The 26277-nt window shown below is 53.6% G+C and overlaps 6 protein-coding genes across 6 annotated transcripts; 1 reads left to right on the top strand and 5 right to left on the bottom strand.

The window, feature by feature from the left end:
- Positions 1-1131: 1131 nt before the first annotated feature.
- Positions 1132-4263, bottom strand: NECHADRAFT_102695 (uncharacterized protein). Its single transcript, XM_003042141.1, has 2 exons — positions 3168-4263; positions 1132-3076 (listed from the first exon to the last, which is right to left on the bottom strand). The coding sequence occupies exons 1-2, from the start codon at positions 3844-3846 to the stop codon at positions 2235-2237; spliced, it is 1521 nt and encodes a 506-aa protein (XP_003042187.1). The 5' UTR covers positions 3847-4263; the 3' UTR covers positions 1132-2234.
- A 3543-nt stretch (positions 4264-7806) lies between these two features.
- NECHADRAFT_81254 (uncharacterized protein) lies at positions 7807-8477 on the top strand (the record flags this gene model as incomplete). Its single annotated transcript, XM_003042215.1, has 2 exons — positions 7807-7839; positions 7995-8477. The coding sequence occupies 2 exons, from the start codon at positions 7807-7809 to the stop codon at positions 8475-8477; spliced, it is 516 nt and encodes a 171-aa protein (XP_003042261.1).
- Positions 8478-12766: 4289 nt separating this feature from the next.
- Positions 12767-16208, bottom strand: NECHADRAFT_104634 (uncharacterized protein; the record flags this gene model as incomplete). The annotated part of the gene is made up of 5 exons (XM_003042140.1): positions 12767-13157; positions 13818-14186; positions 14235-15127; positions 15176-15453; positions 15505-16208. The coding sequence occupies 5 exons, from the start codon at positions 16206-16208 to the stop codon at positions 12936-12938; spliced, it is 2466 nt and encodes an 821-aa protein (XP_003042186.1). The 3' UTR covers positions 12767-12935.
- A 2301-nt stretch (positions 16209-18509) lies between these two features.
- On the bottom strand, positions 18510-21141 carry NECHADRAFT_104632 (uncharacterized protein). Its single transcript, XM_003042139.1, has 2 exons — positions 19993-21141; positions 18510-19922 (listed from the first exon to the last, which is right to left on the bottom strand). The coding sequence occupies exons 1-2, from the start codon at positions 21116-21118 to the stop codon at positions 18970-18972; spliced, it is 2079 nt and encodes a 692-aa protein (XP_003042185.1). The 5' UTR covers positions 21119-21141; the 3' UTR covers positions 18510-18969.
- Positions 21142-21370: 229 nt separating this feature from the next.
- Positions 21371-22468, bottom strand: NECHADRAFT_81250 (uncharacterized protein; the record flags this gene model as incomplete). Its single annotated transcript, XM_003042138.1, has 2 exons — positions 21371-21777; positions 21832-22468. The coding sequence occupies 2 exons, from the start codon at positions 22466-22468 to the stop codon at positions 21371-21373; spliced, it is 1044 nt and encodes a 347-aa protein (XP_003042184.1).
- Positions 22469-23536: 1068 nt separating this feature from the next.
- On the bottom strand, positions 23537-23851 carry NECHADRAFT_42613 (uncharacterized protein; the record flags this gene model as incomplete). The annotated part of the gene is made up of 1 exon (XM_003042137.1): positions 23537-23851. One exon carries the CDS (start codon positions 23849-23851, stop codon positions 23537-23539), a length of 315 nt encoding a protein of 104 aa, XP_003042183.1.
- Between the last annotated feature and the right edge of the window lie 2426 nt (positions 23852-26277).

The raw sequence follows: 26277 nt of genomic DNA, 5'->3' as shown, positions 1-26277 counted from the left end.
TTCCATGGCATTTTCGCTTGCAGTTTCAGCCATGGACGAAACGCTGGTTCCATCGCTGCAGCGGTGAGCCAAGAAAATGCGCCTGGCAGTTAGGCTATTCATTTTTTACTTGTTTTTTTTTTTTTCTTCATCGTAGAGCGTAAAAGAATCACTAGTTTGGTCTCCGGCAGAGAAATCGTTCCATAATCCATGCCTGTCTGTCTCACAAGGCTTCTTCATACTAAACATGTAGCGTATCTATCTCAGAGAATATTAGAGAGACAACTACGACAAGAGCAACATCAACGGGTCGACGATCCTAACCTCTTGTGTCTATTTCGACTGGTCACCTGCAGAAAAGTCGACCTTGCTTGGCTGAGAATAGCTTCTCTTTCCTTAATAAAGACTTATCATTCAATATCACCTTGTCAACACCATCTTTTGTCCTGGTCACCAACACCAGAACCGTCACACTTCCCGTGCAGTCTCATCGCCCCAATCATCGTCTCGCTTCCATCACGCTACCCTCCACGAGCCCGCCTCACCTTTTTCACTCTCCCAGGCTCCGGCTCTCCTGATTCGTTCTCGAGGTCAAACTCCACTCCTCCATCTTCTTCATTCCAGACACACAACAATGCCGTTCGCCCTGCTCCACCCCCTGACCCCATTGGCCGCCACGTTTCCGCCTTGTTTTTGTGACCCTGTCCAACCAATCTCGTGAGCCAAGAAACTTAGCATCTGCAGTAGCTTCCTCACTCTTTTTCTTCCCGCGTTATTATCGCTTTGCTTTTTTTTTGCTGAGTCTGCAGCTTTTATGACGGGGGCCGTAGCGTGACGCACAAGGATGGAGCACACCGTCGACGATGCCGTGATCCTAGACGATGAGTTCAGGAGTCGTGCATCACTAGACGCATCCTCATCGAGGCGCTACTGGGAAGAAGGTGGTGCTGCCAGTTCCCGCCGGTGATTCCGCGTCTTGGTGTTTCACTCCCCGGGCTGTGTATGTACTGTGCTGTAGACTTGTTTGAGTGCATCTGTGACGCCAACATCGAGGCCTCGACATGACCGCCATGTACATGTCTGCATGTATCTGTGCCTGTTTACGAGTCAAGTTTCAACACACCAAGTATTCAGCGAGGGTAATCAAGAAGTGAGGTATCTCAAAGTCGTTGTTTGTCATTCATTTGGTTGATCGGCAGATGCACTGTTTTCTGCAGTGCGAGGTGCCGTCTTTCCCTCAGCTCAGCTCAGTAAACGTATTTGCTTGCTTTGCTTTGCGCCGTCTTTTGCGCAAAATGCTTTGGCTATCGAGCCATTGTTCCTCTTCTCTAATCTCGATCTCATCGACCCTTGTCATTTTTCTTCTTCCCGTCGCGGAAACGAAAAAGCAAACATAGTCCATCCATCCCCATCTTCCCCATGTCATCAAAATAAGAAAAGTGAATGTAGAAAATAAGAAAAAAGGTATCTTTGATCCAGACCAAGTGAATGTCTCGGCCATTCTTCCGTCTCTATCGAAAGAGGGCGCCTCCATATGAAAGTAGTGAGAAAAAAGTTGTGAGAAATTAGAAAGACATAGTCGTTTCCGTAATCAGGCGTTCGTTGCGTCCCAGGAGGAATATTTTCCAGAAAAAGGGCCTTCCCAAGGCAGAAGAGGAGTATAAATCGCCAGGTACAAGACAAACAAAGGTGTGAAGGGGGGAATCAACAACTCCATCTCCAAGAAATCTCTTTGCAAAAACAACAGAGTGCCACCCCGTACAAGATTCGCTGCGCCAGACTTTCATGCTTCTACAAGAATTTGACATCTTGCCCCTTCCTCATAAATTTCCTCAAAATACAAAAACTCCTCGCTTTTCGAAAAAAGGTGTTTTCCAAAGGTGATAAAATAGACATAGAAAAAAGTGTAAACCAAACAAGATCTGGTGTCCAAAAGATACAGGGTCGAAAAGAACCAGTCCCGGACTCTCATTTCGTTGGGTCGTTAAACGTTGTTTTTGGTTGGCGTAATCCTTGCACGGCTTTTGGGTTTTTTTTTGGTGCATCCAAGTATGTAAAGGAGTCCCTGGGGAGTGGAAATGTGTTGCCAAGGGTCGATATTAAATGTCGAGTAATGTCCAATGGAACCTGAAGAATCAAACAAGGGGGTCCGGAGCTTGTTGTTGTTGGGCCACGGGGGGTATCTCATCCAGTTTGTGTAAGGGGCGGCTGCGTCGATACTCAGTCAGACAAAATTATTGTCTTGGTGACGAGATCTAATAGCAGCCTTGGAACGTAGGCATAAATGGGACCTGCTGGTGGAAGGGTATGTGGTGCTGCAGGATAGGCACATGTTGAACGTATTTTACCATATCCCAGATAGGGAAGTAGGATTTGTGTTGTTGGCAAGGAGCCTGGATAGGAACGGGAGCCTGGATAGGTACAGGAACCGGCTGGCAGAGCATGGGCTGAGGGGGGACGCCCACCGGCACCTGCACGGGGACGGGGACAGGCCCAGAGTACTTCTGGGGCACAAACTCCTGGCTGTGGTAGATGAGCTGGTGTTCCTTGGGCTCCTCGGGGTCGAAAGCGTGGGGTGCATACTCCGGGGGAGTCTGCGGCATCTGGCGTTCCTGGTCAAAGTCATCGTCCAGGTCGTCAATGGTAGAGCCGCTCGATGTGAGCGAGCCCTCATCGTCAGAGGATGAAGCCGGCGACAGAGGCGAGTCGTAGTCGTAGTCGTCGATGATGGCATCCTCGGTAGAAACGTATTGGGTGGTGTGGTCTGGTGAGGCCGGTGGTGTCGGGGGAGAGACGGCCGGCATGGTAAACCTAGAGCAGGCCATGATCCTGGTTCGGAGCTCGTTGAGAGTGATCCGCTGCTCAGGGTTGGGTTCGAAGATCCGTCCCAGAATTTCGTTCAGTTCATCCGAGAGTGGGAGGATCGTCTTCAGGAAGTCCTTGGATCCGGCATAGGCCCGGTAGGTGGAGTCCTGGAAGGAAGCTTGTTTCCATGGGTTGCGTCCACAGGTGAGGTTGACGAGGATAACTCCAAGGCTCCAGACATCATTGGGGGCGCACATGTAGTAGGGCTTCCTAGCAGAGGGGTCCAGGCATTCTGAAGGTGGGGGAGGAATGTTAGTTGTCTGAAAGGTGAAGGGAAAGGTATCAAGGGGTCAATCAGTTCAGAGGGGAGGAAAGATATGTACCTGGACTCATGTAGAATGTTGAACCGCATCCGTAGTCCTCGGATCGATCATCTGAAGTGGCAAGGCCAAAGTCGGCCAGCTTGACAGTGTCTCCACGGTCTGTTACCAAGATGTTCTCCGGCTTGAGGTCCCGATGGTAGATTCCCAGGTTGTGGCAGTGCTCCACGGCATCCAGGATCTGGAGGAAGATATTCCTGGACAGTTCATCCTTACCAACATATTGACCACGTTCAGTAATATTCAGGAAGAGATCACCCTCAGGGCAATACTCGAGAATAACGTAGATGCAGTCGGGATCATTCACAATCTTGAGCATCTGCACCACGTTGGCGTGGTTGGATGCCTTCCAGTGAAGACGGATCTCTCGTTGTTGGTAGGCAAACTGACGGGGCTCCAATTGGGTTCCATCGGCGTTGAACTTGCTGAGGCACTTGACGGCGTATTTACCTCCAGTCTTGAGGTCGACAGCGAGGTAGACAACGCCATACGCGCCAGTTCCCAGGATCTCAGTCAGCTGCAGAGTACCCTCGAGCACTCTGCCTAGCCTCTCCTCCGGAGCAAGTGGACGTGTTGGATAGTGTCGCGGCACGGCAAAGGGTTGTTGGATGGTGCACTTGGGGTTGTCGAAACCAGGCGACGCCGGAGGGGTTTGGTAACCGAAGATAGCATGGTGCTGCATTGTTATCTGTTGATATCTAACAAGATCCTAGAACTGGGGAGTGGTGGTCCTGGGTCCAGAGATATATCCAAACGGGAGAGAGACAGAGAGAAAAGGAAAAAGCATAAAAGAGGATTCTCCAACGGCCAGAAAAGGATCCTGATCCAAAGTCCAACGGGTCGAGTTTAGCTCCTGCGGGTTGTTGTTGAGTGTTGTTGTTGCGTGGGTTGTCCCGATGGCCGAATCAACGGGTCGAGATAGGCAAGGAGGCAAAAGAGGTGTTGAGTCTTTGGCCTGTCGCCTTCCAAGGAAAGTCGGTAGGTTGTCGTGGGAGGGTAGAGGGCGAGTTTGACGGGACCGAGGAGGGCGACAATAGGACCTGGTGGTCACGTCTGCGAGAGCAGGGCCGGTGATGGAAGAAGGAAGTCGGAAGGAATGTCGTGAAAGTGGTGATGGAGGTCCCTCTTCTGAAGCTAGATCCGGGAAGAGGCCAGTATAACAGCTCGCGCAGGATTGAACGAGGCGGACGAGCGACACACACCAAGGCAGAGTACGTACCCAGCCGCAAGCCTCAGGCTTTGGATTGCGTGGATCACCCACACCAAGGGGGGTCCACCGGCTTCATCAGACCCTGGTAGGCTTGGAGAGATTAATGACATGGGTGCCTGTCCTGTCTTGGCCTCGTTGTGCGTTGCGTTAATGCTCCGTCTATTCTTGTCGAGCGAGCGAGGCGTGGAGCCGGAGGGGAGGGGAGGGGGGCGCCATGTACTGCACTGTACTGCTTCAAGGTTCGCCTGGGATGCGGCGTGCTGGGGCGTCGACTAGCTCGACAGGGATGGCGCCTTGGTGACGCTGAGCAATATACGAAGAGGCAAGGATCGTTAGCTCTGACACAACGAAATAAAGTGGTCCGCTGTGTGGTCCTCTGTGTCACTGCCTCCCCAGAGGCCAGGCCTGCTGCCCCCCTCTCTCAGGCTCTCAGCACTAACGCCATCCATCGGCCCACTGCCAGGCCACCCATCCTCGTCCAGTCAGAGGCACCGATGGGGCTGCTGTTGCTGGTGCTGGCTGGCAGATCCTGATCCTGATCCTGATCCTGATCGCTGGCGGGCGACCTGCCTGGGCGGAGTGGTCGGGTGCGTGTGCATGTTTGTGTGCACTGAGCTCTGTGGGCGCCCATCCGTCGGTACGCTCTGTGTGCGCTGTGTGCTGTGTGCTCTGCTGACACCCCTTCCCTCACTGTCCACTGTCTCCCCAGTGGGAGTGAGCCGTCCTGTGTTGCGTGTCCTTTCACTATTCCCCCCTGTTCCCCTCTTCCTCTCCACCGTCGGGCGAATCGTCATAATCGACAGCCCCGTGACGGATCACAGTTTGGCTCACCAGCCCGCACCCGCACCCCAAGCCCGCGCCCAGCTTCAGACTTTGCCTCCGTCTGTGACTGACCTGTCCGCCCCGGCCGGCGCGGCGAGGACGAGGCGAAGGGGGCGGCAGAGAGGAGAGCCTCCTCGGAGGCCGGCGTTGGACGAGACGAGACACACACGTTCTTTGTCTTTCATGGCCGCACACAGAGTTTGAGTGGAGTCAAGTCCGGCGGTGCTTTCGTACCTACACATGCTTTTTGCCCGACCACTGGTCCCGCGAGAAGCAGCGCAGCTGGAACGGAGCTGCAAACCTTGGCTGGAATCCTCGATCGAACAGAAGGAAACCGGCCGTGCAGCGAGCGATTGGCTCGTGGCAATCACAGGCAGGCGTCTGTGGCGCTTCGCCGACGTGTTTGCGGAAAGGAATGCATGAAGTCATGGAGTTGGTGACCATGCTGAGACCCTTCTGCATCTCTTTTGCGTGCAGTGCAGCATTTGTGCCTCAGGATATTATCGAACGCTCCTCTCTTTGGCTTCTTCGATCCAACCAGCCTCTCTCCTGCTGCACAAAGTGCCTCGTCGAGTCGCCCGCAAGGGGGGCTGAAAGGTGAACTGGCACCACTGCTGCAGCTGCCGATCACTACGGCAAATGGGCCGCCCATCCAGAGAGCACCAACGAGACGACGACGGGTCGGCAGCATGCATCTCTCTTCTGGGGCTAGAGCGCCTGCTGTAGGCGGATAGGCGCTGGCCAGGTCTGGGTGTCAAATGTGTGCTCGTCTTGTCTTACTCTGGCACGCGGTCTGAGGAAAAGAAGACACCAGTACAACGGCATCACTCTATGCCTGCCTCAAACGAGCCCTATTTCCAATCAAGAATCTCTAGTAATTTCCAGATCATTTGTCGAGTACTGATTCTCGTAGTTGTCGTCTCTTCCTGGTTTTTTTTTTTTCTTTCAGGGGCATATTTCGTCGTCCAGTAAGAGTATTTCCCAAGAGTCAGAAGTACTCTGCCCTTTCAGTGTCTCATTTTTCTTGGACTGCATGTGCAGGGCACAGCCAGGACAGATCGACATGTCGAGGGAGCACCTGAGTGGCTGGATCCTGCACCCAGTTCGTTTTTGATGTTGAGTTGGTTCAACCAGTGTCGGGCCAGCTTTGAGCTGTGATTGGTGCACGCCGGAGATGATATCTAACTGCGATGTGTATCATTTCGCCATTGTCAAGGCTGACAAGGAATGATTTGCGCCTCTGTGAAGCAACTGTACGTTTCACTCGTAAGCGAAGTCGTGTTTGTGTGCTGTGTTGTAGGCGGAAACGTGAGGCTGTCCAAGACCCAGCACAGAGATCTCATCAATCAAACAGGCGCCTGTGAAAAAGAACGATATGTAGCCCTTGTCTAACACTGGAGCGAGGCCAGCCATCCATCTGGTATCCATATGGCTTGTCTCTGCACGTATCCTTCTGACGGCGTTTCCTCAGAAGGCCTCAAACGTGGTGTCAAGTCATTGCTAAAGGGAAATGGTGGCAGGGCAGGCCGACCCGGACGGCTACTGGACGCATGCCGGCATGGGCGACGCAGACCCTGGACCATGGGATTGCTCGAAGCAGACGGGTGCAGAGCTGGTGTTGTTCTGATTGGGGTGACCATCCCGGGGTCCAACATGCCGACAACCCTGCCACGACAGCATCCAGTACAACCCCAGCGGTCCCAGAACTCTTGTCGACGATGCATCTCACCGTGAGGGCGAGGCCGTGCGTGTGAGCGTGGACAGTCGGCGTGCCCCTTGGACAGGCCACGACAGGCCACGACGGGCCGGGTGGGACAAGTGAGGCTGTCAACAAGAAATGGGTTGCAGAGGAGGCGTCCAATCACGGGTGGTCCTAGACAAAGGAAATGCGCCCGTTGTCGTCCACTTTGCTGTCACGCTGCAATCTGGTCGCCCGTTGAAGGCATGGACATGATCCTGATCCTGATGCTAATTCTGATGATGGGTTGAGGGCGAGGATGAATCAATGTGTTGCTTGTTGTTGGTTCATTCGCCTGCCCTTTGCCGGGAGATGCCTCGCCTCCACGCGCATTCCATGACGGCTGGAGCCCTAGATCCGAGCCTTGACAGCTGGGGAGTCGAGTCGAACTCACCGTGTCTGTTGTTATTGGCATTTGCTTTGTCCTCATGAGCAAGTGACTCTGCATATTGTCTCTGCTTCATCCGTCGGCCTCAGCCACGTATGTATTCCGCCGCGTGATGGAGACCTTGAAAAGACGTGTTGGCAATGGACATGTTAGGTGAAGCTCTCATTGTCGTCCTCTGCGAGCATTGTCTCACTCGTGCCGCTACCCTATTCCATGTCAAAAGCCGCTGTCAACAGCGAGATCCCCCGGAATCCCCCATCTCGCCCACTGAACTGTCGCTAAAAAAGGGGACGAGACAATGTCCTATCACTGGCAGATGTCAGACAGACGCTGGGGAACGGGTCATGATGCGAGAAATGCATGTCGCTGGGCTGTGATGGGGAAAAGAGTCCCCTGGTCTCAGCGATAGCCTGGCATGTTTTACACCTGGAGAAAGGGCGGTCTGGCTTGTCTCGCTGCTCAACTTGACCGTGATGTTCTCAAGATGCCCATGCATGGATGGCATGTCAAATCACGGGTGGGTCTAGGCCGCGTTGAGACTAGCGCCAAGATCTCGTTCTCCCTTCCTTCCAACTGTCTTGCTTGAGCTTCGTGTTCGCAACAACACAGACACAGACCAGCGAATAAACAATAGTTTCATGAGGAACATCCACCTGACGAGCATCGATACAGAATGGAGAACGGTTGACGGCAAGTCGCTTGATCCCTACGAATGCGAATGCAGCCAGGCCAGGTCTTGCCTTGGGTGCCATGCGATGGCGCCCCCCATGGCGCTGCCGTCCAGCAGGGATGTCCCCTGGAATCGACCCATTCTCGCCGCCCTTGCCAACGCCTTTCCAGGGCGTCGAGGCAGATGAGCGAGCACTGATTCCTCTGATGCCAGAGTGCCTCACTAAAGAACCCGTCTCGAATCTCCCCCAAGCGGCCAGTCTGGGGCGTCGATCATACACTCTAGCTGAGGCACGGCGCTCGCTCCAGACATTGCTCAGGACTGTCAGGAGGATCCATTTCAAACTTCCCGCCTTTGACGATGGATACTACTCTGCAGTCCTTAACTCGCCCGCTAAGCAAATCGATGAGGTCCAAGCAGCCCGCCAAACACGGGACAGATTCATCCAGTTCATGCATGAGCTGATTCTGAGCAGCTGGCTCTGACCGAAACCTGCTCCCCGTGACTTGACCGGCGGTGACCGTCATGGCTCTCACCTTTCTCCTGCATGGGAAGCACATCAAGCCGTTCTGATTCGACATGCCGCCCGTTATGCTTGGCCGATCCATCGGGGGCCGAAACTAGACTTGTCGACGTGCCACCATTGGTCGTGACTCGCATCAAGGATATGACAACTCGGGATGGTCGTTGATGATCCAGGAAAGAGGTGCAGATGCAAACTCTCGAGCTGGTGGCATATCGGTCCAATAGGAATGCCCTCAACCTTGCCGTCACGCACTCACTTACAAGACGCACAACCGTCGATAGCTCCGAGTCATGATCGTGCGTCAATGTCCGCAGTGTGAGCAGCGCAAGACGTCAGCCGGCACTGGGGAAGCACCGTCCGCACGGCACAAGACCCAAGCCTCAACTGCTCGATCGGGAGATGGTCAGAGAAAACAGGCACGGCGATGGACGGCGTCTCAGAGCGCACCATCACGTCCGTCCCCGCCAGGGCCACCTCCCCGGAGCCATGGCTGCGGTTGTTGAGTTATCACCAAGGCAGGGCTCCAATAGGGAGCAGAGACTGTTAGCATGACACCTGCTTTGAACACAGAATCGCCTGCTCCCCCCCGACCATTAGGCGTTTCTAGCCAGATCAAGCGATCCTTGCGTCTCGGCTGGGGATCTTGCAGAGGAAACAACCCGTAGTCATTGAGCTTGGACTTGTCAGTGGTCCGAGGGGAGCAGGAGGCAGGCAGGAATCCAGACTCGGCAGCAACAGGCTCACCGTCTTGTTCTGTCTCGGCCACTTCATGCACCTGGATCGAGAGGGCAAGCTTCTTGCATTCAATTCGCCCACCGTCTTAAACGTCGAACGCAACAGCTGGGATGTCCCGGGACGTTTCGAGATGGGCCGATCGAGGTCGATGGAAGAGCAGATTCACCGCCAAAGGCAGGATGTCCAGGGCCTTCCTTACGTAGCGGTTCGACGCAAGGGAGGACAATGCAACCGCGATTGGAGAGCCAGGCAGCCAGGGACATGATACTACGCCATCACGGGAGGATGGAGCCACGGCGGCATGCGGAACCCCGCTGCCAGCCAGAGTCAAACCAAAGCAAGCCGTTGTCTGGCCAGGCGCCTGGCACACCTGGCTCAGCGCAGATCTCGCTCGCCCGCTATCAATCTCATTTGGCGTTTCGCCACTTGACGGCATGTCATGGCGGCGGACGGCGATCAGCCATGGCTCGCTTGACCGTGGACCACATGTTCGTCGCATGGACTCTGGGCGTTGTGGTCCCCTACGCAGACGCAGAAAACGCACTCGCCGTGGCCGAAGTCTAAATCAGCCAGGCAGGCGCAGAGTTGAGACCCCTCAACGGCGTAGAAGGCGAATCGGGCTGCCTGGATTGAGGACTAAGCAGTGGCCAGGCCAGTGTGGTAGGGGCGGCGACGATTGGATTGGGTGGTGTAGAACTGGCGGGATGACATCCGCGGCGCCTCGAGGGCTCCAACTAACGGGCGGGACAGTGTGTGTGATGGTGGATGGATGATTTGCATCGAGAGCTTTCTTCAGCCGGAGATCTCTTGGTTCCTTCTTGGATGAGGTGGTTGGTTGGGACGTCTGCGGCATCAGATTCGTGGGACGATCCAAGCAGGACCAACGTCACTTCGACTCTCCTTTGCTTTGCCCTTCCTGGATGTCAAACCACCGTCTCAGCCTCAGGGATCCGGGGGACCAAGTACCGACAATAGCCTGCGCCCGGGCATGGACGGGGCATGGAGGAAGTGTCATGTGTTTCCACACGAGCGCAGGATTTGTCCGGGCACGAGGACGGCAGACAGATTCGGACGTCTCCTGATCCGTCACCCGGTGTTGCTGCTGGAAGTGGAGATGCCGTCACGGAGCGGGGCCGGGCACGACACGGAGGCCCGGTGAGGGCTACCCTGTATGGACAGCTTGATAATACTGTATTGGCCTTTACTGACTGGTTAGGCCCAGGAGCCGGAGATCTACGACCGTTGAGCTTGAGAGCACGGTATGAGTGACGAGTTTAGTTCTACGGTGGATCAACTCGCCTTGAGTTTCTTTGATCGGCTATTCACACGGGTGAGACACTCAACAAAATCGTGAATAACATCACGATCCCAGGTCTGACCCAGCACGATCAATCACCGGAGCCAACCACAGTCGAAACCACCGTACTTCATCCACCAGTGAGCGACTACGGATAAACTCAACGTCAAACACCAAGGACCCAAAGTCGTCATGGCATAGCGCGCCCGAGACAAGACGAAACCACCAAGGCGAGGAGGGCGCACACGACAGCTTGATCGCCAAACCAGGTCGTGATGAACCTGGTTCCTGGAAAGGGTTCAGGCCTCACTGGACGAGCAGGCACCCCAGCGAACCAATGCCCTCAGTGACGCCGATCCTGACGACACACAAAGGCCTCCCCAGTCAAGTCGTCCATATCATCCGATCGCTACCCTTTGCCACGCCCGTCATCAATGTCTTGCCCTGCCTCGCACGTATCGCCCACAGGCCCCTTCGTCCCGCCCCCTGCCTCTCGAACAATTCCCCCAGGGCTTCCATCTCACTCACCGTTCCTGCTGCGCCCAATTGAGGATCCCTCTATCGCAGCCCAACAAGTGAGGCTGAGACTAAACTAAGCGACCGAGCGACCCCGTTCTTTGCTTTTTCCCTCGTTCGAACTCCACCTGTTGACTCTACTGGGGCCCGGGATGACACGGACGGACCAAAGTTGCTCGTGCTGGGGGATGATCCATGGAGAAAGCAAGCAAGTTGCAAGGCAAGCCCTGGCGCCCTGTGATGTGATCGTCCGTCCTGGGGAGAACCCAAGGTTCGCAATTTCCATCTGACGGGGGTCGCCCGCAAGTTGCAGGATTGTTACAGGTGTGTATGAGACACGATGTTGCTCATTACCACCTGCTTACCAAGAGCAACAACGGGCGCTTTGGATGAGAAGACACACACAAATCGTCTCGTCTGTATGCACATCATCACCTTGAGTAAAAAAAAACAGAAAAAGAAAACCCCACATTTTCCGGCTTCACCTGGTGGTTGGCACAACTGCTTGCCAGCACAGCACATTCAAAGGTGGACCGTCCAACCCGCGAGGGTAATATCGCCGTGCAGGACCTGAAGATCGCTGCAAAAAAAACAACAAAAAAACAAGCCAAGTCTTTCACCCTGACGATTGGCAATCTCTCAATGACGTGAATTTTCTTGCTCATTCAATATTAAGGGGATTGATCGCCGACGCTCTCTCGTGTTGCGCAGGATGAGATCTTCGCCTTCCAACTTGGGGGAGAGTTGACCTCATCATCGACAACTGATCCATGACATGACACGCAGTGATGGGCAATTCAATCCTGGATACTCAAGTCACACCCGTCAATCTCTTTTCGATAGCCTGGGCCTCTTGGTCTTGCCTTGCAATTCACCGACGACATACGTGTCCCGGTTCTCGTCGCTTGTTCAGCCGTGACACAAGTCCGCCGCGTCCTCTCCGAGACAGCAGGGCTACACTACCTGTGCCTCCCTCTAAAGCTGTCGTCCAACGGCGGATCCTGAGGAAATACAGGCTTACACAGGCGGTTCAAGATCTCGTCTCGTGCAACAGTGACTCCTCCGTGTGGCAAAAACATCCAAACATCAAAAAAGTTCCCTCCTTACTTGATCATCGCCACGTTACGCCCCCCCCCCCCCCCGGTTTTTGCATCCACAAACATCACCAGGCGCGCGGCTGGAGGCACTTCTGACTTCTCCCATTCACATGTTCACACGTCGAGGCAAAACAGAGCAAATCTCTCTTTCTCGCCCGGCTTTGCAGCCAAGGTCTCGGCGTAGACCAACGCTCGTCTGCCTTGTCTGCCTGTTCCCCACGCTCACGAGGAGAAAGGCCAAGGCAACCGCGCCACCCCGTTATTCCTGGAAGTCCTTTTTTTTTCTTCTGCTTCTTAACCAACGAGTTCCTCCGTTGAAGCCGGGCGTTCGGACGTGCCGGGCGTGTTGTATGTGTTGAGGCTGACCCAGTTTGATATTCAATCGCCGATTCAGACCGAGACAATATGAGATCAAAGGCCGCCCCTTACCGTGAACCACCACACAGAGACAGATCGGCTCGAGATCATGTGGACAGACCTTGCACCTTCTAGCCTGCTTCCAGGTCTAGAATCTCCCTTCGGTTCAACTGCAAGACATGAGGCAAATATGTGAGACATAACGAGGCATGACATAAACGGCGGTGACACCTTTCAGAGAGCACTGACCAAGTTTGTAACCATTCACTTGTGAACCAAAGAGCCTCCCTTTGTTCGTCTAATAATCTAGCCAAGTCTACCCACCCAGTCTTTGTTTTCCTACGATCCACATGTTTTACAATCAACTTCTCCAAAACAAGCCATCTCTCGTCATTCACGATTCCTCCCGTCTGCTTCACCGCCGTACATGCCCCGCTCGCGAGGTAAAGAAGGGATGGCGTAGCGCATCTGCAGGTTTGATCCTCTTGTCCGGGTTGAGTGTGAGACAGTGCTCAAGGAGGTCGATGAAATGGTTCAGATCCCTAGTCTCGGCGTCGTTCATACCTCCCGAGGCGGCCATGAGCCTCGTCCGCAGGTCGCGTGTGGGTTTCACCACAGCCATGGTCCGAACGGTAGTCTGTAAGCGCGACATATGTTAGCCTACTGAATCCTAGCAAAACAACAATAACAAGCTTTCTAAATCGAGAAGTGACAGGAACCATGCGGGTGGGAATGGGGATAATGGCTGAGCGCTTGGACTGAACCTTGGCAGCCGTTGAAACCTGCATGCAAGGGATGGCATACTCATCGTGGCTGATGCTGAGAGGGAATTCGATGTACCGAGACAAGAGGCTGACGATGCATGCGGCCGGATCAGAGACCTCGAAAGGATCACGATGCGTCTTGTCAACATAGCCAGCCATCTCATCTCGTCTTATCCATCCCTGACAATAGTCACAGCCCGCAAGGAGTTCTAGATCCTAGATCCAACAGCATCCAATGTCTCTGGATCCATCGACCGTTGGATGGATGGCTGACCAAGATTCAAGGTGACGCTTCCCCACACGGACTGGGCGCTTCCGACTGCAAGGGGAGCCAAGCGCTTACACCCAGGAGCCCCATAGCAAAACGGCCCCCAGCATGGATGTTTGCAAAAATAGAAGAAAGACATTGCGTGTAAAGACATGGCCGCTTGAAGCATGGCCTAGTGGCGCTTGGGAATGGAGGTAAGGGGTAGGAATGGCAAAAACAACAACATACGTGCATGCATGGGGAGTGAATCGAAATCATAACATACCTTTCCGAGAACCTTGTCACGCTCGACGCTGACGAATTGCCCCTTGTCGTCGAAATGAACACCCGCCAGTTGACCTCGCTTGAACAGTTTCGGCGTGAACCTGCCTCGGATCTCCATAATGGCCTTGAGCATCTGGTTGTTGCTGTCTCCGGTGAACAAGATCTTGCCTGTGTACAACTCGTACAGGGTGCAGCCGATGGACCACATGTCGACCGAGTAGTCGTAGGGGATTCCCAAAATAATCTCTGGCGCTCGATAGAATCTACTGACAAGGTACGGCGTAATGTCCATATGCGCCGTTGCTGCATCAGACTTGTCGATGGCTGTTCCCAAGTCACAGATCTTGAGCACGTTGCGGCTCTCATTCACCTACTCAAGTCAGCATCATGTCCACTGATATCAGTCAGGATAACTTACCAGAATGTTGTCGGGCTTGAGATCAGCATGGATGATACTGCACTTCCGCATATGTGCCAGAGCAACAAAGATCTGGTACGCATACGCTCGCGTCGCCCCAAGGTTGATGCCCACGTTGTTTCCAAACTTGCGCAGCACTTCTCGCAGGTTCATGCTCAAGTTCTCAAACACCATACACAGATGGCCCTTGTAGTCGAACTGGCGCTCAAACTTGATGATGTGCTTTCGATTCTCAGGGTCGGCGTCGTTGAGCTTCTCGAGGATGGCAATCTCAGTGTAACCTCCCTTTCGGAGGGCGTCGTTGTTACGCATCATCTTGATGGCAACAAGCTGCTTCGTGGTAATGTCGACAGCTCGGGCCACGCCCGAGAACATGCCCCTTCCTAGTGCAGACTGAATCTGATATCGACCGTTCAGGACCTCACCGATACGAATCTTGTAATATCCATCCTTGTCGTCGCCTTCGAGAATACCTCCCTTGACAACGGCCTGAACATCAGGAGCTGCACCGTCGCCCTGTGCGGGTGCCAGAGGTTCAACAGGCTTTGTTGCGTACTTGTCCTCGTCAAAGTCTTCGGCAAACATGTCAAAGTCGCCATCTTCGTCTTCATCGCCAGCCTTTTCAGACGGCTTTTCCTGTACTTCTTCCTGTGGTTGTTCGGCTGCAGTAGGATGATGCTCACCATGAAGTACGACGTGTCCATGTTTAAGTTCACCTCGTCGTTCATCCTCTTGCATGTCCCCAGTTGGGTCATAATCGGCCGCAGAGGGACCATCCTCGTCATCCACTTGAGTCTTTCCATGAGTGTTCATCAACTCTATGTCGTCGAGGAGGTTGATACCACCGGGCGATGGCTCATCGTGGGACCCGGGTGAGCGTGGTGATGCTAGGTCTGTAACATTGGTTAGTCGAATCCCCTTACTGAAACATGTTGACATACTCGATCGAGGAGTGCGAGGAGTGGCAATCTCTGACTGCGTTCTCATGGGCGTATCGGGCAAAGTCGATGCGGGAGATGATGCGCGGGCCTTGTTCGCCGCAGCACCCACGGCATGAAGGAGAAGGGGAGTCGCCGAGCTGGACTTGGCCAAAATCTCCTCTCGCCGCTTCCGTCGTCGCTCGATCTCGGCCTCTTCGTCAATGGGCTCAGGTTCCTCGTAGTCAGGCTCAGGCTCCGGTTCGTGCTTCCGTTCGGGTTCCGACTGAGCCAGGGTTTGCCTATTCGCAAGGTTGGCACTGTGCTGTGACTCGGACAGAACTTCAACGCACCTAAGGGAACTCCGGGAGGGGCCATTTCCATTTGAAAGGCCTTTGTCTGGTTTAGCATCATGTCGCTGGGCGCGTGAAGCCTCTCCTACAGTCGTCCTCTTGGACACAGAACCGCCATTCCGCGAACCACGGTCATCATCATACTTGAGCTCTCCGGATGCGTCGTCTCGACGATCGTACTGGCCTTCTCTCACGAAGCGGTCGAACCTGCCCCTGTCGGCGCGGCGGGATCGATGGGGAGAACGGCTCCTGTTTCGCGGGCGCTTGTTCGCATACCAGTCCCGATCCTTGTCGCGATAGTGATCTCGTTCCCGACTCCGGTCGCGGCCATCGTAGCTGTAATTGGATGCGCGTGATGCAGGTCGGTCGAGGTCGTCGTACAGGCCGCGAGGCCTTCGATTATCGTCGCGTCGAGAATCCTCGTAGTGAGAGCGATAGTGTCCCGAGTCATGCCTCGAACCATAGTAGTCTCGGTCCCTCTCCTTTTCCCTGTCGTCGTAGGGTCGCTTGGAACCACGGGGTGAGTTGCTTCGTCGCGGGGTGTTGCTTTGCCTGGAAGCCGAGTCGTGGTCCGGAGTCGAAAGTCTACTTTTGTGTCTGTCTTGACGGTCAACACTGCTTCGTCCAGTGTGCTGCAGTGAAGTTGCCTTCAAATCTTCAGCGCCATTCTCGATGATCTCGCCTTCATCCGAACTCGACGCCATGATGCTGAGTTTCGGCTTCTGAAGTAAGGACGAGCAGAGCAGAACAGTGTCAGCGAAGAGGACTGAGAAGAGCACAGTGCAATGGGAAAAGAGCCCAACCGGATCAGTAGGTAGTGACTCGTACAGGCTCAATATCGTTGAGGGTGGCTTGAGAGGGGGAAATGGAGCCAGAGCGTTGTCCAGACGAGAAGCGACTGAGTATATGGAATCTGGTGGTATAAAGCTCCTCCTTGAATGAGGGCTATCGGATCGGATCAGGTGATGTGAAGCCTGGATGATTGTACCGTGTCGTTAGGCCTGGATTGTGTTGCTCAACATCTCCAGACTTTGACGTAACTACGTAGTTGTCTGTGACTGCCCGTTTGAAGGCTAAAAAAGGTGGAGGAAAATGCGTGCAGCCAAGCAGATGCCGAGATTAGGTAAGCCCCGAGAGGTTCTTATCGAGGGTCCAGGTTAGCTGGAAGTGCTTATCCCCCCGCGCTCAGTGGGCTCACCGCTGGAGGCCTAAGGGATGGAGGCCCGGCCTGGCCTGGTCCAGGCGTTGGCTGAGCGAGTAAGCGGGAGGCAACTTTTCTCGCTCCCGTCTCGCGACATTCAACTTTGAACTCTACCACCGCAACTCAACTTTCTCGTTTTTATTCCCACAAGTTTCGCATCTTCTTCTACATACATCAAAATGGGCGGTGCTAACCGAGAAGGTCAGTAGTCTCCTCAAGATCTCCCTCTTCAACCCCTCCAGGAACGTAGAGCTGACCCCTCCGAATCATCACAGGCGGCAAGGTCAAGCCCTTGAAGCAGGCCAAGAAGGCCCAGAAGGACCTCGACGATGACGACAAGGCCTTCCTCGAGAAGAAGCGCGCTGGTACGAGACCTCCCCCGAACTCTGCGAAATGCGCCGCGAGAAGATCATCCACTGACAATAATGCCAACAGACGAGAAGGCCCGTAAGGAGCTTGCGGCCAAGGCTGGCGGCAAGAAGGGCCCCCTCAACACTGGCGGCCAGGGCATCAAGAAGAGCGGCAAGAAATAAATGCATTTCCTCGTTAAAACTGGACACACGAGATCGAGCGCCGTTGGGTACTCATGGCGTGAGAAAGAGAGAGCATTTCACCAGCCGGCTTTGTTTTGGAGTTTTAGAACATTTGGCGCCTGCGTGCTGAACGATACACCTTGCGCAATGGCTAACGAGAGAAATGAATTCTATGCTGACAACCTATTTAAAACCGACTTTTTAGTTTGGCTGTTTCCTGTGATGCTTCTGCTCGTATAGTTTGATTGCTGCGGTCAAGAGTCTCCTGCTTTGGACCCCTGTATTAGTGCTCAAACCACTAAAATGCTCCAACCGACGTCTCGCTTTTAAACCTCCAATACTCTCTAAACAAACACTCATAACTTGCATCTTCAAGAATCAGGGTCTCTTAACGAATAGAGTGGGCCTTCTACATCGATTCTAGACGCCTTCTTCCACGTCACACTAGCCTCGGAAGCACGTTTTCTTTTCCCATGTGCTCGTCCCAACAAACCCACCCCTGGTCAACAACACAACAAGAAAGCCGGCTCCATCTTGAGGCGACAAGGTGGAACTCGTCAGTTCATCGTGTATAAGTAAAGAGCTGCGTCCCTCATAATTATTAGTATTTGGACCATCTCTTATAGTCGACGTGTCCCTGCGGTACCTTGCATAAGAAGTCTGGATAGCTTCATCATGACGGACAACACCGAACCCTCCGGCGTCCGCAACCGGCGCCCATCTTCAGCAGACTCCCTGCTATCCGCCGCCAAGAGCTTCGAGTCCAAGCTCGAGCACTCGCTCCTCATCCTCTGGGATGACCTCCCTGCTTGGCGTCGCGACAACGCCTTCATCCTCTCGGGCTACCGGCAGTCCCGCGGGTCCTACACGCACTCGCTGCGCTCCCTCTTCTACCTTCACAACGAGTCCGTCAACATCTGGTCGCACCTCCTCGGAGCTGCAGTGGCGCTCATAGTCGCGGCGTACGTGGACCGAGTGGTCCGTCCGCGGTATGCGACCGCCAACGTCGCCGATGTGGCCGTGTTTGCGTGCTTCTTTGGAGGAGCCGTGGTGTGTCTGGGTATGAGCGCTACCTTTCATACCCTGTCGAACCATAGCGAGACTGTGGCAAAATGGGGGAACAAGTTGGATTACACGGGAATCGTGGCTTTGATCGTGGGGAGTTATGTTCCTGCGCTCTACTATGGATTCTTCTGTCATCCCTATTTGACGAGGGCATATCTCTCTTTGGTAAGTGAATCTTGCGGGATTGATAGAACAACTTGGCTGATCGGACCAGATTTGTATTCTTGGACTTGGCTGTGCTATTGTATCGTGGGTTGAGCGTTTCCGTACCCCTCGATGGAGGCCTTATCGAGCCATGATGTTCGTTGCTCTTGGTCTCTCTGGTGTCGTCCCCATCATCCAAGGTGCCTTCATCTACGGCATCCAGGGTCTCGAGGATCGTATGAGCCTTAGCTGGACCGCTCTGCAGGGTGCTATGTACATCTTTGGTGCCTTCCTTTATGCGGTATGTCTTCTTATCATGTTGAGTATACGGTTGACTAACTCTGATTAGACTCGCTGGCCCGAGAGAACCGCTCCCGGAATGTTTGATATCTGGGGAAGCTCGCATCAGATCTTCCACGTTTTTGTCATCCTTGCGGCTGCCACTCACTTCTATGGCATGGCCAAGGCATTTGACTACCACCACACCATCTTGGGATCTCAGTGCCCCGAGCAATGATTGACCTATTCCTCCGGTTCTGCCAGCCCGAGATCCATGACCCTCACGAGCCCCGATGCCATGGCCGCCGCAGCCCAGCACCCGTATTCTTCGTTTGGATTCCACTCGGCCACTGTTATCCTCGTCAAGGGCTCATAAATAATGGCCCTCGTTGGATCTGTGGCAGCGCCTGCGTCGTCATCGTCGGCCGCAGCCACGTCGCTCTCCTTCTTCTTCGGCTTCTTTCCTTTCTTAACAGGCGGCTTGTAGTTTGACTGCTTGTTGAGGTTTCGTTCTAGGATGAAACCTTGTGCTATTCTGGCGACTCCACGTGCCGCAGCAGGCGAGTCAGCTGGGAATAATTTGGCGGGCCGGTGTTCGTGATGGAAGACTCGGATGCGATCTGTGGGCTCGCGTCTTGTGGTAAAGAGCTCGACCTGGGGATTAATCGACCAGAGTGAGCCGTCCAGGGAACCCACAAGGAGGTATGGATGTGTCCGCCCAACAGCGAGACAGGAGGGGAAACTCTCTCCTGTGAAGACACGACGGGCAACCGGGAATTGAGAATGATGCATGAAGCCAATGTGTGTGTTGAGAACACCGGCAGATGGATACATGGAGTAGAACCCCAGCATGTGGTCGCTGTATCCAAGTAGGTTTGGCTGCGTACCGACTGTCAAGCTCTGAACCTCGGTGGATTCGTGACTCGGAGCTCGGAGGTCAATGAGTCTGACAGTTCCTCCGACAGGGGTGGAAGCAATGAGATAGGGCATGGCTGGGTAACCCGACACAAGGTCAACGACGATGTTGTGATGAACAGGATGTCGAGAGAGTAGGCGATTGGGACGGATAGACCAGATAGAGACAGAACCATCCGTGTAGCCAACCACGAGTCGATTGAAGTTGATCCATGTCAGAGCTGTTGCTTTGATGTCTTCATCAGGGAAGCCAAAACAAGCCACAGGTTCTTGTACTTTCTCTGGAAGACAGTTAGCAGAGTCAGGTGAAGGAAGCAGTATACTCGCCATAATCTCCCTCCCCATCGTCACCAGCGTCAACAACGTAAACATTCCCATCATCACAAAGCACAGCCAAGAACCCACAAGCCGGACTCCATTTGACCCTCCGCGCCCGTCCATACTCCAAGCATATCGTCTTGCGCAGAGTTGGTTTCCGCGAAGACGGCCGAGCAAACCCGTCTTCCTGCCTTTCACCCAAAAACTCCCAAAGCTGAACGGTACCATACTTCTGGAAGTCGGGCTTCATGGACTCTTGCTCGTAGTCATAGTGTTCCTGGTCAGAGTGCGGGATGACACAGAGAGCCAGAAGCTGCGGCGCGTTGGCGCTGTGGAGAGGTGCCCAGTCCATGCCGGTGACGATACCGCCGGTGTCAAACATCCATCCCGCAGCCGTGCTGGATTCATCTTCCTCTGATATGGGTAGCCCATTTTGTGTGATCGGGTATGCGTCTCCGGGCTCGAATTTGACCTCTTGCTGAGACGTTGGCGGTCCCATCAACACTGGCATAACCTCTCGCCGAAACTGGTACAGCTGAGCTTCCTCCGGGGGTAGTCGTACTCGCGAGTCGGCGTCCGGCAAACTTTCCCTCACGCGTTCATACCAGTGTTCAGCGTTGTAAGCCTCGCGCTCGAAAAAGTTGGGCGACCAGACGCCCCTGTTCTTCTGCCCGTCCTCGCCCTTGATCTTTGGAGGCAGCGCTGTCCAGTCCATCCACCGGTCCAGCATACCTTGCACCATCTTGATGCCGTCTTCGTGCCGCCCGTACCATGCTTCGATAAGTGGACGTCCCTTGACGCCGCGGTCATAAGGTCCCCAGTAGGACCTCACGATGCGGCCATCCGCCACAGGCTCAACATCAAGATAACCCGTCAGGCCAGCAGCGCGCACATTGAAGGGTCGAATAGGCTTTATCCGCTGGCGCGCGAACCTATCGGGAATGCCATCGGGTTCGCTCACGAAGCCTTCCGACTCGAGAGCCTCTTCCTCAAGCGCGAGCTCTTCTTCTTCAGCGCTCTCGGCGGCGGCGGTCACGTCAAAGTTCTCATCGTCCTCTGCATTCGCGGCGCGCTTGAGGATTTCCTCATCGGAACTGCCTTCAAAGTCGTATTTTTCAACAGTGTACCGTTTGGTGCGATTGGATCTGCGGGTTCTCATTGTGAGGTGCGAGGAGGAGCTTGTAGTGTCAAAGTTGAGTTGCGCTGGTGAAGAAGGTGGGGCTTGTTTTTGGTGTAAAAACTGCCCAGCTTCTCACGACACGCTCACACAAAGGACATCTAAAGAGGAACTATCACCAATAAATTCAAGAATTGAATCTCGCGAGAAACTTATACAATGCGATATACCAGGGAATCTATATATACTGAAGAAGCTATGTATCATATCGGCCTTTCCTTGCTGTCGTCAGCGTTACTTGTGGATTCCTCGGCAGTCAAAGTCCAACTTGTCGACCTCGAGACAGTCGAGACACAACCCTACAAAGGTCTCATTCAAGCCGCGCAACCGCCTCAACAACGCCATGTAGATTGGAACAGCATTTGGAGAAATTCTGTTAAAGGAGCGCTCCGCCGGAAAACTAGTTTCGATTTTTAGGATCTGTGAGGTCAAGTCGCTGATCGAGTAGTCGTTGCCGACGCTGTGTAGGCCGGGGTTCCTCGAGTAGGAATCCAACACCCCTCTGAGCAGTCGATAGTATGGTATAATGTCCGAGGACATTTCATTATCCGAGTGACCATTATTGAACCGGGCCATAAGCTCGGCATTGATGAACTTTGTAATCCTCCGCATCATAGTTGCTCGCATTTCTTCCAAGGCACCTGGACAAATGGCACGGTTTAGCACGGAATGGAGAAGAGGAGCGCAAAACTTACAGGCAAGCTTGTAGATAGTTCCACGAGGAACCGAGTCGCAGATATGTTGCTCGTTCTCAACAGCGAGGGACATGAATGAACCCCCATGATTGAGGACGAGAGACCGACTGAAGAGTTGAAAGAGCTCTTGGGACTTGATTTGGTGGCATATGATCATGAGAAGAAAATGGTTGAGAGTTGGATCGGGGACATATTTTCTGACCCAAAACTCCATGGAAAGGAAAACCGAGTCGACAAGATTGTACTTGTCAGCGATCTCGAGGACTCGCATGAGTACTTCTTCGGATGGGCAGTACTGCGTGGTGCTGGCTTGGCGATGGATAGCGATGCAGATAAGCTTGAAAGCCTCGAAATCATCGCCAGGAAGAGGAATATCGACTGGCTGCCCGCAAGCCGCAGCATAATGGAGCATCTGACCTTCCCTGAAATGACCTGCCAGCATGGCGGAGAAGACAGGAGAGGCACTCTTCATGATGCTCGATTGAACCTGGACCTTATCGAGTCCCCCACCGACGACAAAGATGACATCTCCATCGGGAGCGACGCGCTCCAAGATCCCTTCCTCTTTGGTGATGTTTCTCCCGGACGGCGAATCGTCGCCTCGTTTGCGCTTGTGGGCGGGACTAGGCGTGCTCATGTTTTAGAAGATGTGAAGCTGGGCGATGTAAGAGGTAGCATGAACGGATTGGGCGAAGTGGGGGAACGTTAAGGCATTCACGTTGGGCGACGGCATGAAGGCAGGTGACAGCCCTCTCTGTCAACGCCCTGCCCAGCTTACTTGGCAAAATTTTGAGCTGGGATCGGTTTGACTGTTTGATGATGAAATATCTATCCGTTTCATCCTTTAAATTATTTCCCTATGAACCGGGCCATAGCAGTTACATGAAATATTTGTGCCTAGGTTTATAGAGTAGCCTGAAGAAACCAGGCAGACTCTTGGTTACCTGGTACGCACTTGAAGCGAAGTATTCCCCTCCCTGTGCACTTCTCTCTGTCTGAGGCCCAGTCGAAGCAAGGGAGACAGACTCCCTTCACTTCGTTTTCGAGATTGACGCTGGCCTTATGGATGCGCTCATATTCTCTCAATCGAGATCCAGCGCAGTCTTTGCAACGGCCAGGGGTAAATGCCTTGAACAACACGCCCAACAGGATGCCAATGGTGCTTTTGATGGAGTGGCTATATTGGGTGGCTTCCCTCTGGCCTTGAAGAGCTTGACAGTACTCAGGTTGCAAGGTGCTTGAATGGTGCTGACAACGGCACTTTTCAAGGGCGCTGGGTAGGTCCGTGTGAAAAACCTTGAGTACATTAGAGAGTGCTTCGTTCCGCGTCTCTTCAAAAATTGCTAGATAGAAAGGGTGGGTTAGTATTTGACGTGGGCAAGCGGGAGATATGGGCTGAGAGTAACGTCTTACCGGCAAGTCTGTACACAGTACGCCCTGCGTCTGGTCCGGGAATCACGTTTTCTGTTTTCGCTGCGAGTTCGACGAATGACCCTGAGTGATTGAGGATGAGACGGCGAGTGGTGGATTTGAAAGCCTCGGCGTCGTGGGCTCGACAGCAGGCAAGTGACAAAAGCCAGAGGCCGTTGGTGTTAAGATCCTCTTGCCGGTCAATCCAGACCTGAATCGAAATCTGTATTCCCTTCTGGAGGTCGTACTTCTCGGCGATGTCCAAGACCTGGATAATCTCCTTTGGGGTCGGTGACTAGAGGTTTGTGTCGGCCTGAGAATGCAGCACACGGCAAACCCACCCGAAAGCGACTGCGTCGTCCTCAGGCAATGGGACATCGACGGATGCACAATCACCTGCGCTGAGAGCATGTCCTTCCTTAAAGTTGGGGCCCAGCATGGCGGCAAAAACGGGCGACGCATTCTTCATGACTGCGGAGTTGACCCGGACTCTCGTGTTGCCCTCGTCGAGCACGAAGGTAACGTCTCCGTTTGGGGCGATCCTGTCGAACTCGAGATCGTCGGCGAAGGCCTCCTCAGCCGGCCGCTTTTTGCCTCTATTGTCTCCCATGGTGTTGAACGTTGAGTGTTGGGTGTAGGTTGTGCAAGTAAAAGATAGTGAGAAGGAAACCTGGGATGAACAGGGAGAGAGAAGATGGAGGAGGTGACTGTTCTTGGGTGAACTTGTGTTTGTGTTTGCCACGGGCGAGGCAGTGACCTGTCACTGTTCCTAGGAAGATGGTCGGCCTTGTTGTTAATATCCAACACCAATCACCAAACACGACAAACGAAACAACCTGTTTGGAGGACTAGAAAGACTACCAACCCTCCCCTTTGCCGCGAAAGCTGCGGCGGAATCTCCGATACCCATCCAACGATCTCCGATACCCATCCAACGATCTCCGATACCCATCCAACGATCTCCGATACCCATCCAACGATCTCCGATACCCATCCAACGATCTGCGACGCCTAGAACGAGCTGCACGACGCACCGCCGCGGACCTCCATCCTCATTGACGAATCTTTGCTGTCCGTCTTGAACGAAGCGCCGCCACTCAGACCCCGTGGTCTGTAGTTGGCCTTGATGGAGATGCCGGTTAAGAGGTGGGACATGAGCTCCTCGCTTTTAGACTTGGTGCTCTTGAACTCGAGGACCGTGCCAGCGGCCGCGATGAAGCTGGTTGGGCACGCTGGGAACTTGCTATAGTCGGCAAGCTTAGTCGCCGTCACCTCTTTCAATCCGGGTGTTAATTTTGGCGTCGCCGGAGCTCAGTTTGACGTCGTCGAATGTGTCAATGTCAAAGTCTTGGAAGAGATCAGTATGTAGCCAAGGACGGCGGATGGTGACCAGGATGGCGGAGAAGAACGCGTCTACAGTGCATTCGAACAGGCCTTTCTGAATTTTATTGCTGGCACCGCTCACACTGCTGTCGGCATGAAGTGAAGCGAACCAGCCGCTAGCATTCAGGTCGATACTGGCGGTGGTGGCTTGCTCTCTGGTGCTGGTGCTCTCGCTTTTGGCCTCGATGGTGAAGGTGATCTTGGTCCAGGTTTCAGACTCGGAATTTCCATCCTCATCCGGGGCTTTTGGTGCCTGCTGAGCTCGCATGCTAAACTTATCAGTATGGATGATGTTGCGGTTCGCCTCGATGTCGATAATGGCTGACGGTAGGCCCTAAGCAGTGCTTCGATAGCCTCAATCTACTGATTGTTGACCGAATTGATATATTTCCCCTCCCGGTCATCTTCATCTCTGCCATGGAGATGCGGCTTTGAGCCTCTTGCAACACCCCCTCTCCTCAATCCACTTGTCTTTGCTCGTCTCCAGCCCGTCCACTGCCGTTGCTAGCTCTTTCCTGGAGCTGGCTTTGCCAGTTCTATCATCCTCGGCGAACTTCTTTCGTGCCGCTGAGACATTCTTCTTAAGCCCGCAAAGCTGTTTCGTAGTCTTCTGGAGATTCTCGTCGGCCGTCTTCTCATTCGACGTATACTCTGCCCTTTTTTGTTCTAATTTCTCCTTAACACCATTAAGTTTTCCTTTGGCGTCGGTAGATTCCTTTTCGCATGCTTCCACAACCTTCTTCGTCTCGGGATCCGTCTCGGAAACTGCAGCGTTTGTTTGATCAAGATTCAAGTTGAGTTGAGTAGCATTTTTCTGGCAAATGGTAACTTCTTTCTGAAGACGAACAAGTTCATCTTGCTCACTATTCTTGAGCCTTTGTGATTTCTGTTAGTGCCGCATGTTTGTAAAAGTAGCGTGAAGGGTGTGCTCACTGTCTCATAGGTCGAGTATGCATCCTTCATGCGTCTCAGGTTCTCCAGTTTCACGAGGCCTTATTGGAGGGGTTATCAGACAAGCATTAGCTTCCTTGATCCTAGCCACGATGGAGTCGCGATCTACCAAAGCTATGCTGAGTGTCAGTGACTGGGCCTGGGGATGACATTGTGGATGTACAGGCCAAAAGCGTAGCCGACCCGGAACTTGTCCCTATTCACAGCCCAATCCATCCATCTAGCATGAGTTTTGGCTTGAGACTAGTATCACGTTAACTGAGTTTCAAGATCAATCGACTTGACGAACGTCTCTGATGTTCTTCTGCCTCTCACCGTGATCTGCACTTGCTTGCTGATCGGCATGGTTCATCCTGGCATCTTGCAAGAAGCATTAATGCAGTCACCAAGAGCATCACAGAAAAGAGAAGGCCATACCAGCAGCTTGGTTTTGGCATCGTCAAGTTTGGCACACGCCTCGGCCTAGGCCAACTGTTTGGCGACGCAAACTTCAACCAGGCTTTCAGTCTCGCCCATTTGCACGAGCTGCTTCTTTGCGCCTTTGACTTTCTGTTCCGAAATTCTCTCCTGGGAGACTTCCACATTGGAGATGAGAAATAGAGCGCCTGTCCGTACCGTGTAGCCTTGTTAAGTTTCGCTTACGGAGTCAGTGCAAGTCTCGTCATGGGCAATACACTCTCACCTCCTATATCAGTCTTTGTA

This window comes from Fusarium vanettenii, assembly GCF_000151355.1.
Source record: "Fusarium vanettenii 77-13-4 chromosome 6 genomic scaffold NECHAsca_37_chr6_2_0, whole genome shotgun sequence".
NCBI lineage: Eukaryota > Fungi > Ascomycota > Sordariomycetes > Hypocreales > Nectriaceae > Fusarium > Fusarium vanettenii.
The sequence above is the reverse complement of the archived record's forward strand: the minus strand, read 5'-3'. Positions and strand labels throughout refer to the sequence as shown.

What these genes read in the sequence shown, in the direction of transcription:
- NECHADRAFT_104632 (XM_003042139.1), bottom strand. Translation starts at nt 21,118, where the DNA reads ATGAGAACCCGCAGATCCAATCGCACCAAACGGTACACTGTTGAAAAA. An exon ending in TGTTTACGTTGTTGACGCTG is followed by an intron (nt 19,923 to 19,992) that starts GTGACGATGGGG and finishes ACTGTCTTCCAG; the next exon opens with AGAAAGTACAAGAACCTGTG.
- NECHADRAFT_102695 (XM_003042141.1), bottom strand. Translation starts at nt 3,846, where the DNA reads ATGCAGCACCATGCTATCTTCGGTTACCAAACCCCTCCGGCGTCGCCT. An exon ending in AACATTCTACATGAGTCCAG is followed by an intron (nt 3,077 to 3,167) that starts GTACATATCTTT and finishes CCCCACCTTCAG; the next exon opens with AATGCCTGGACCCCTCTGCT.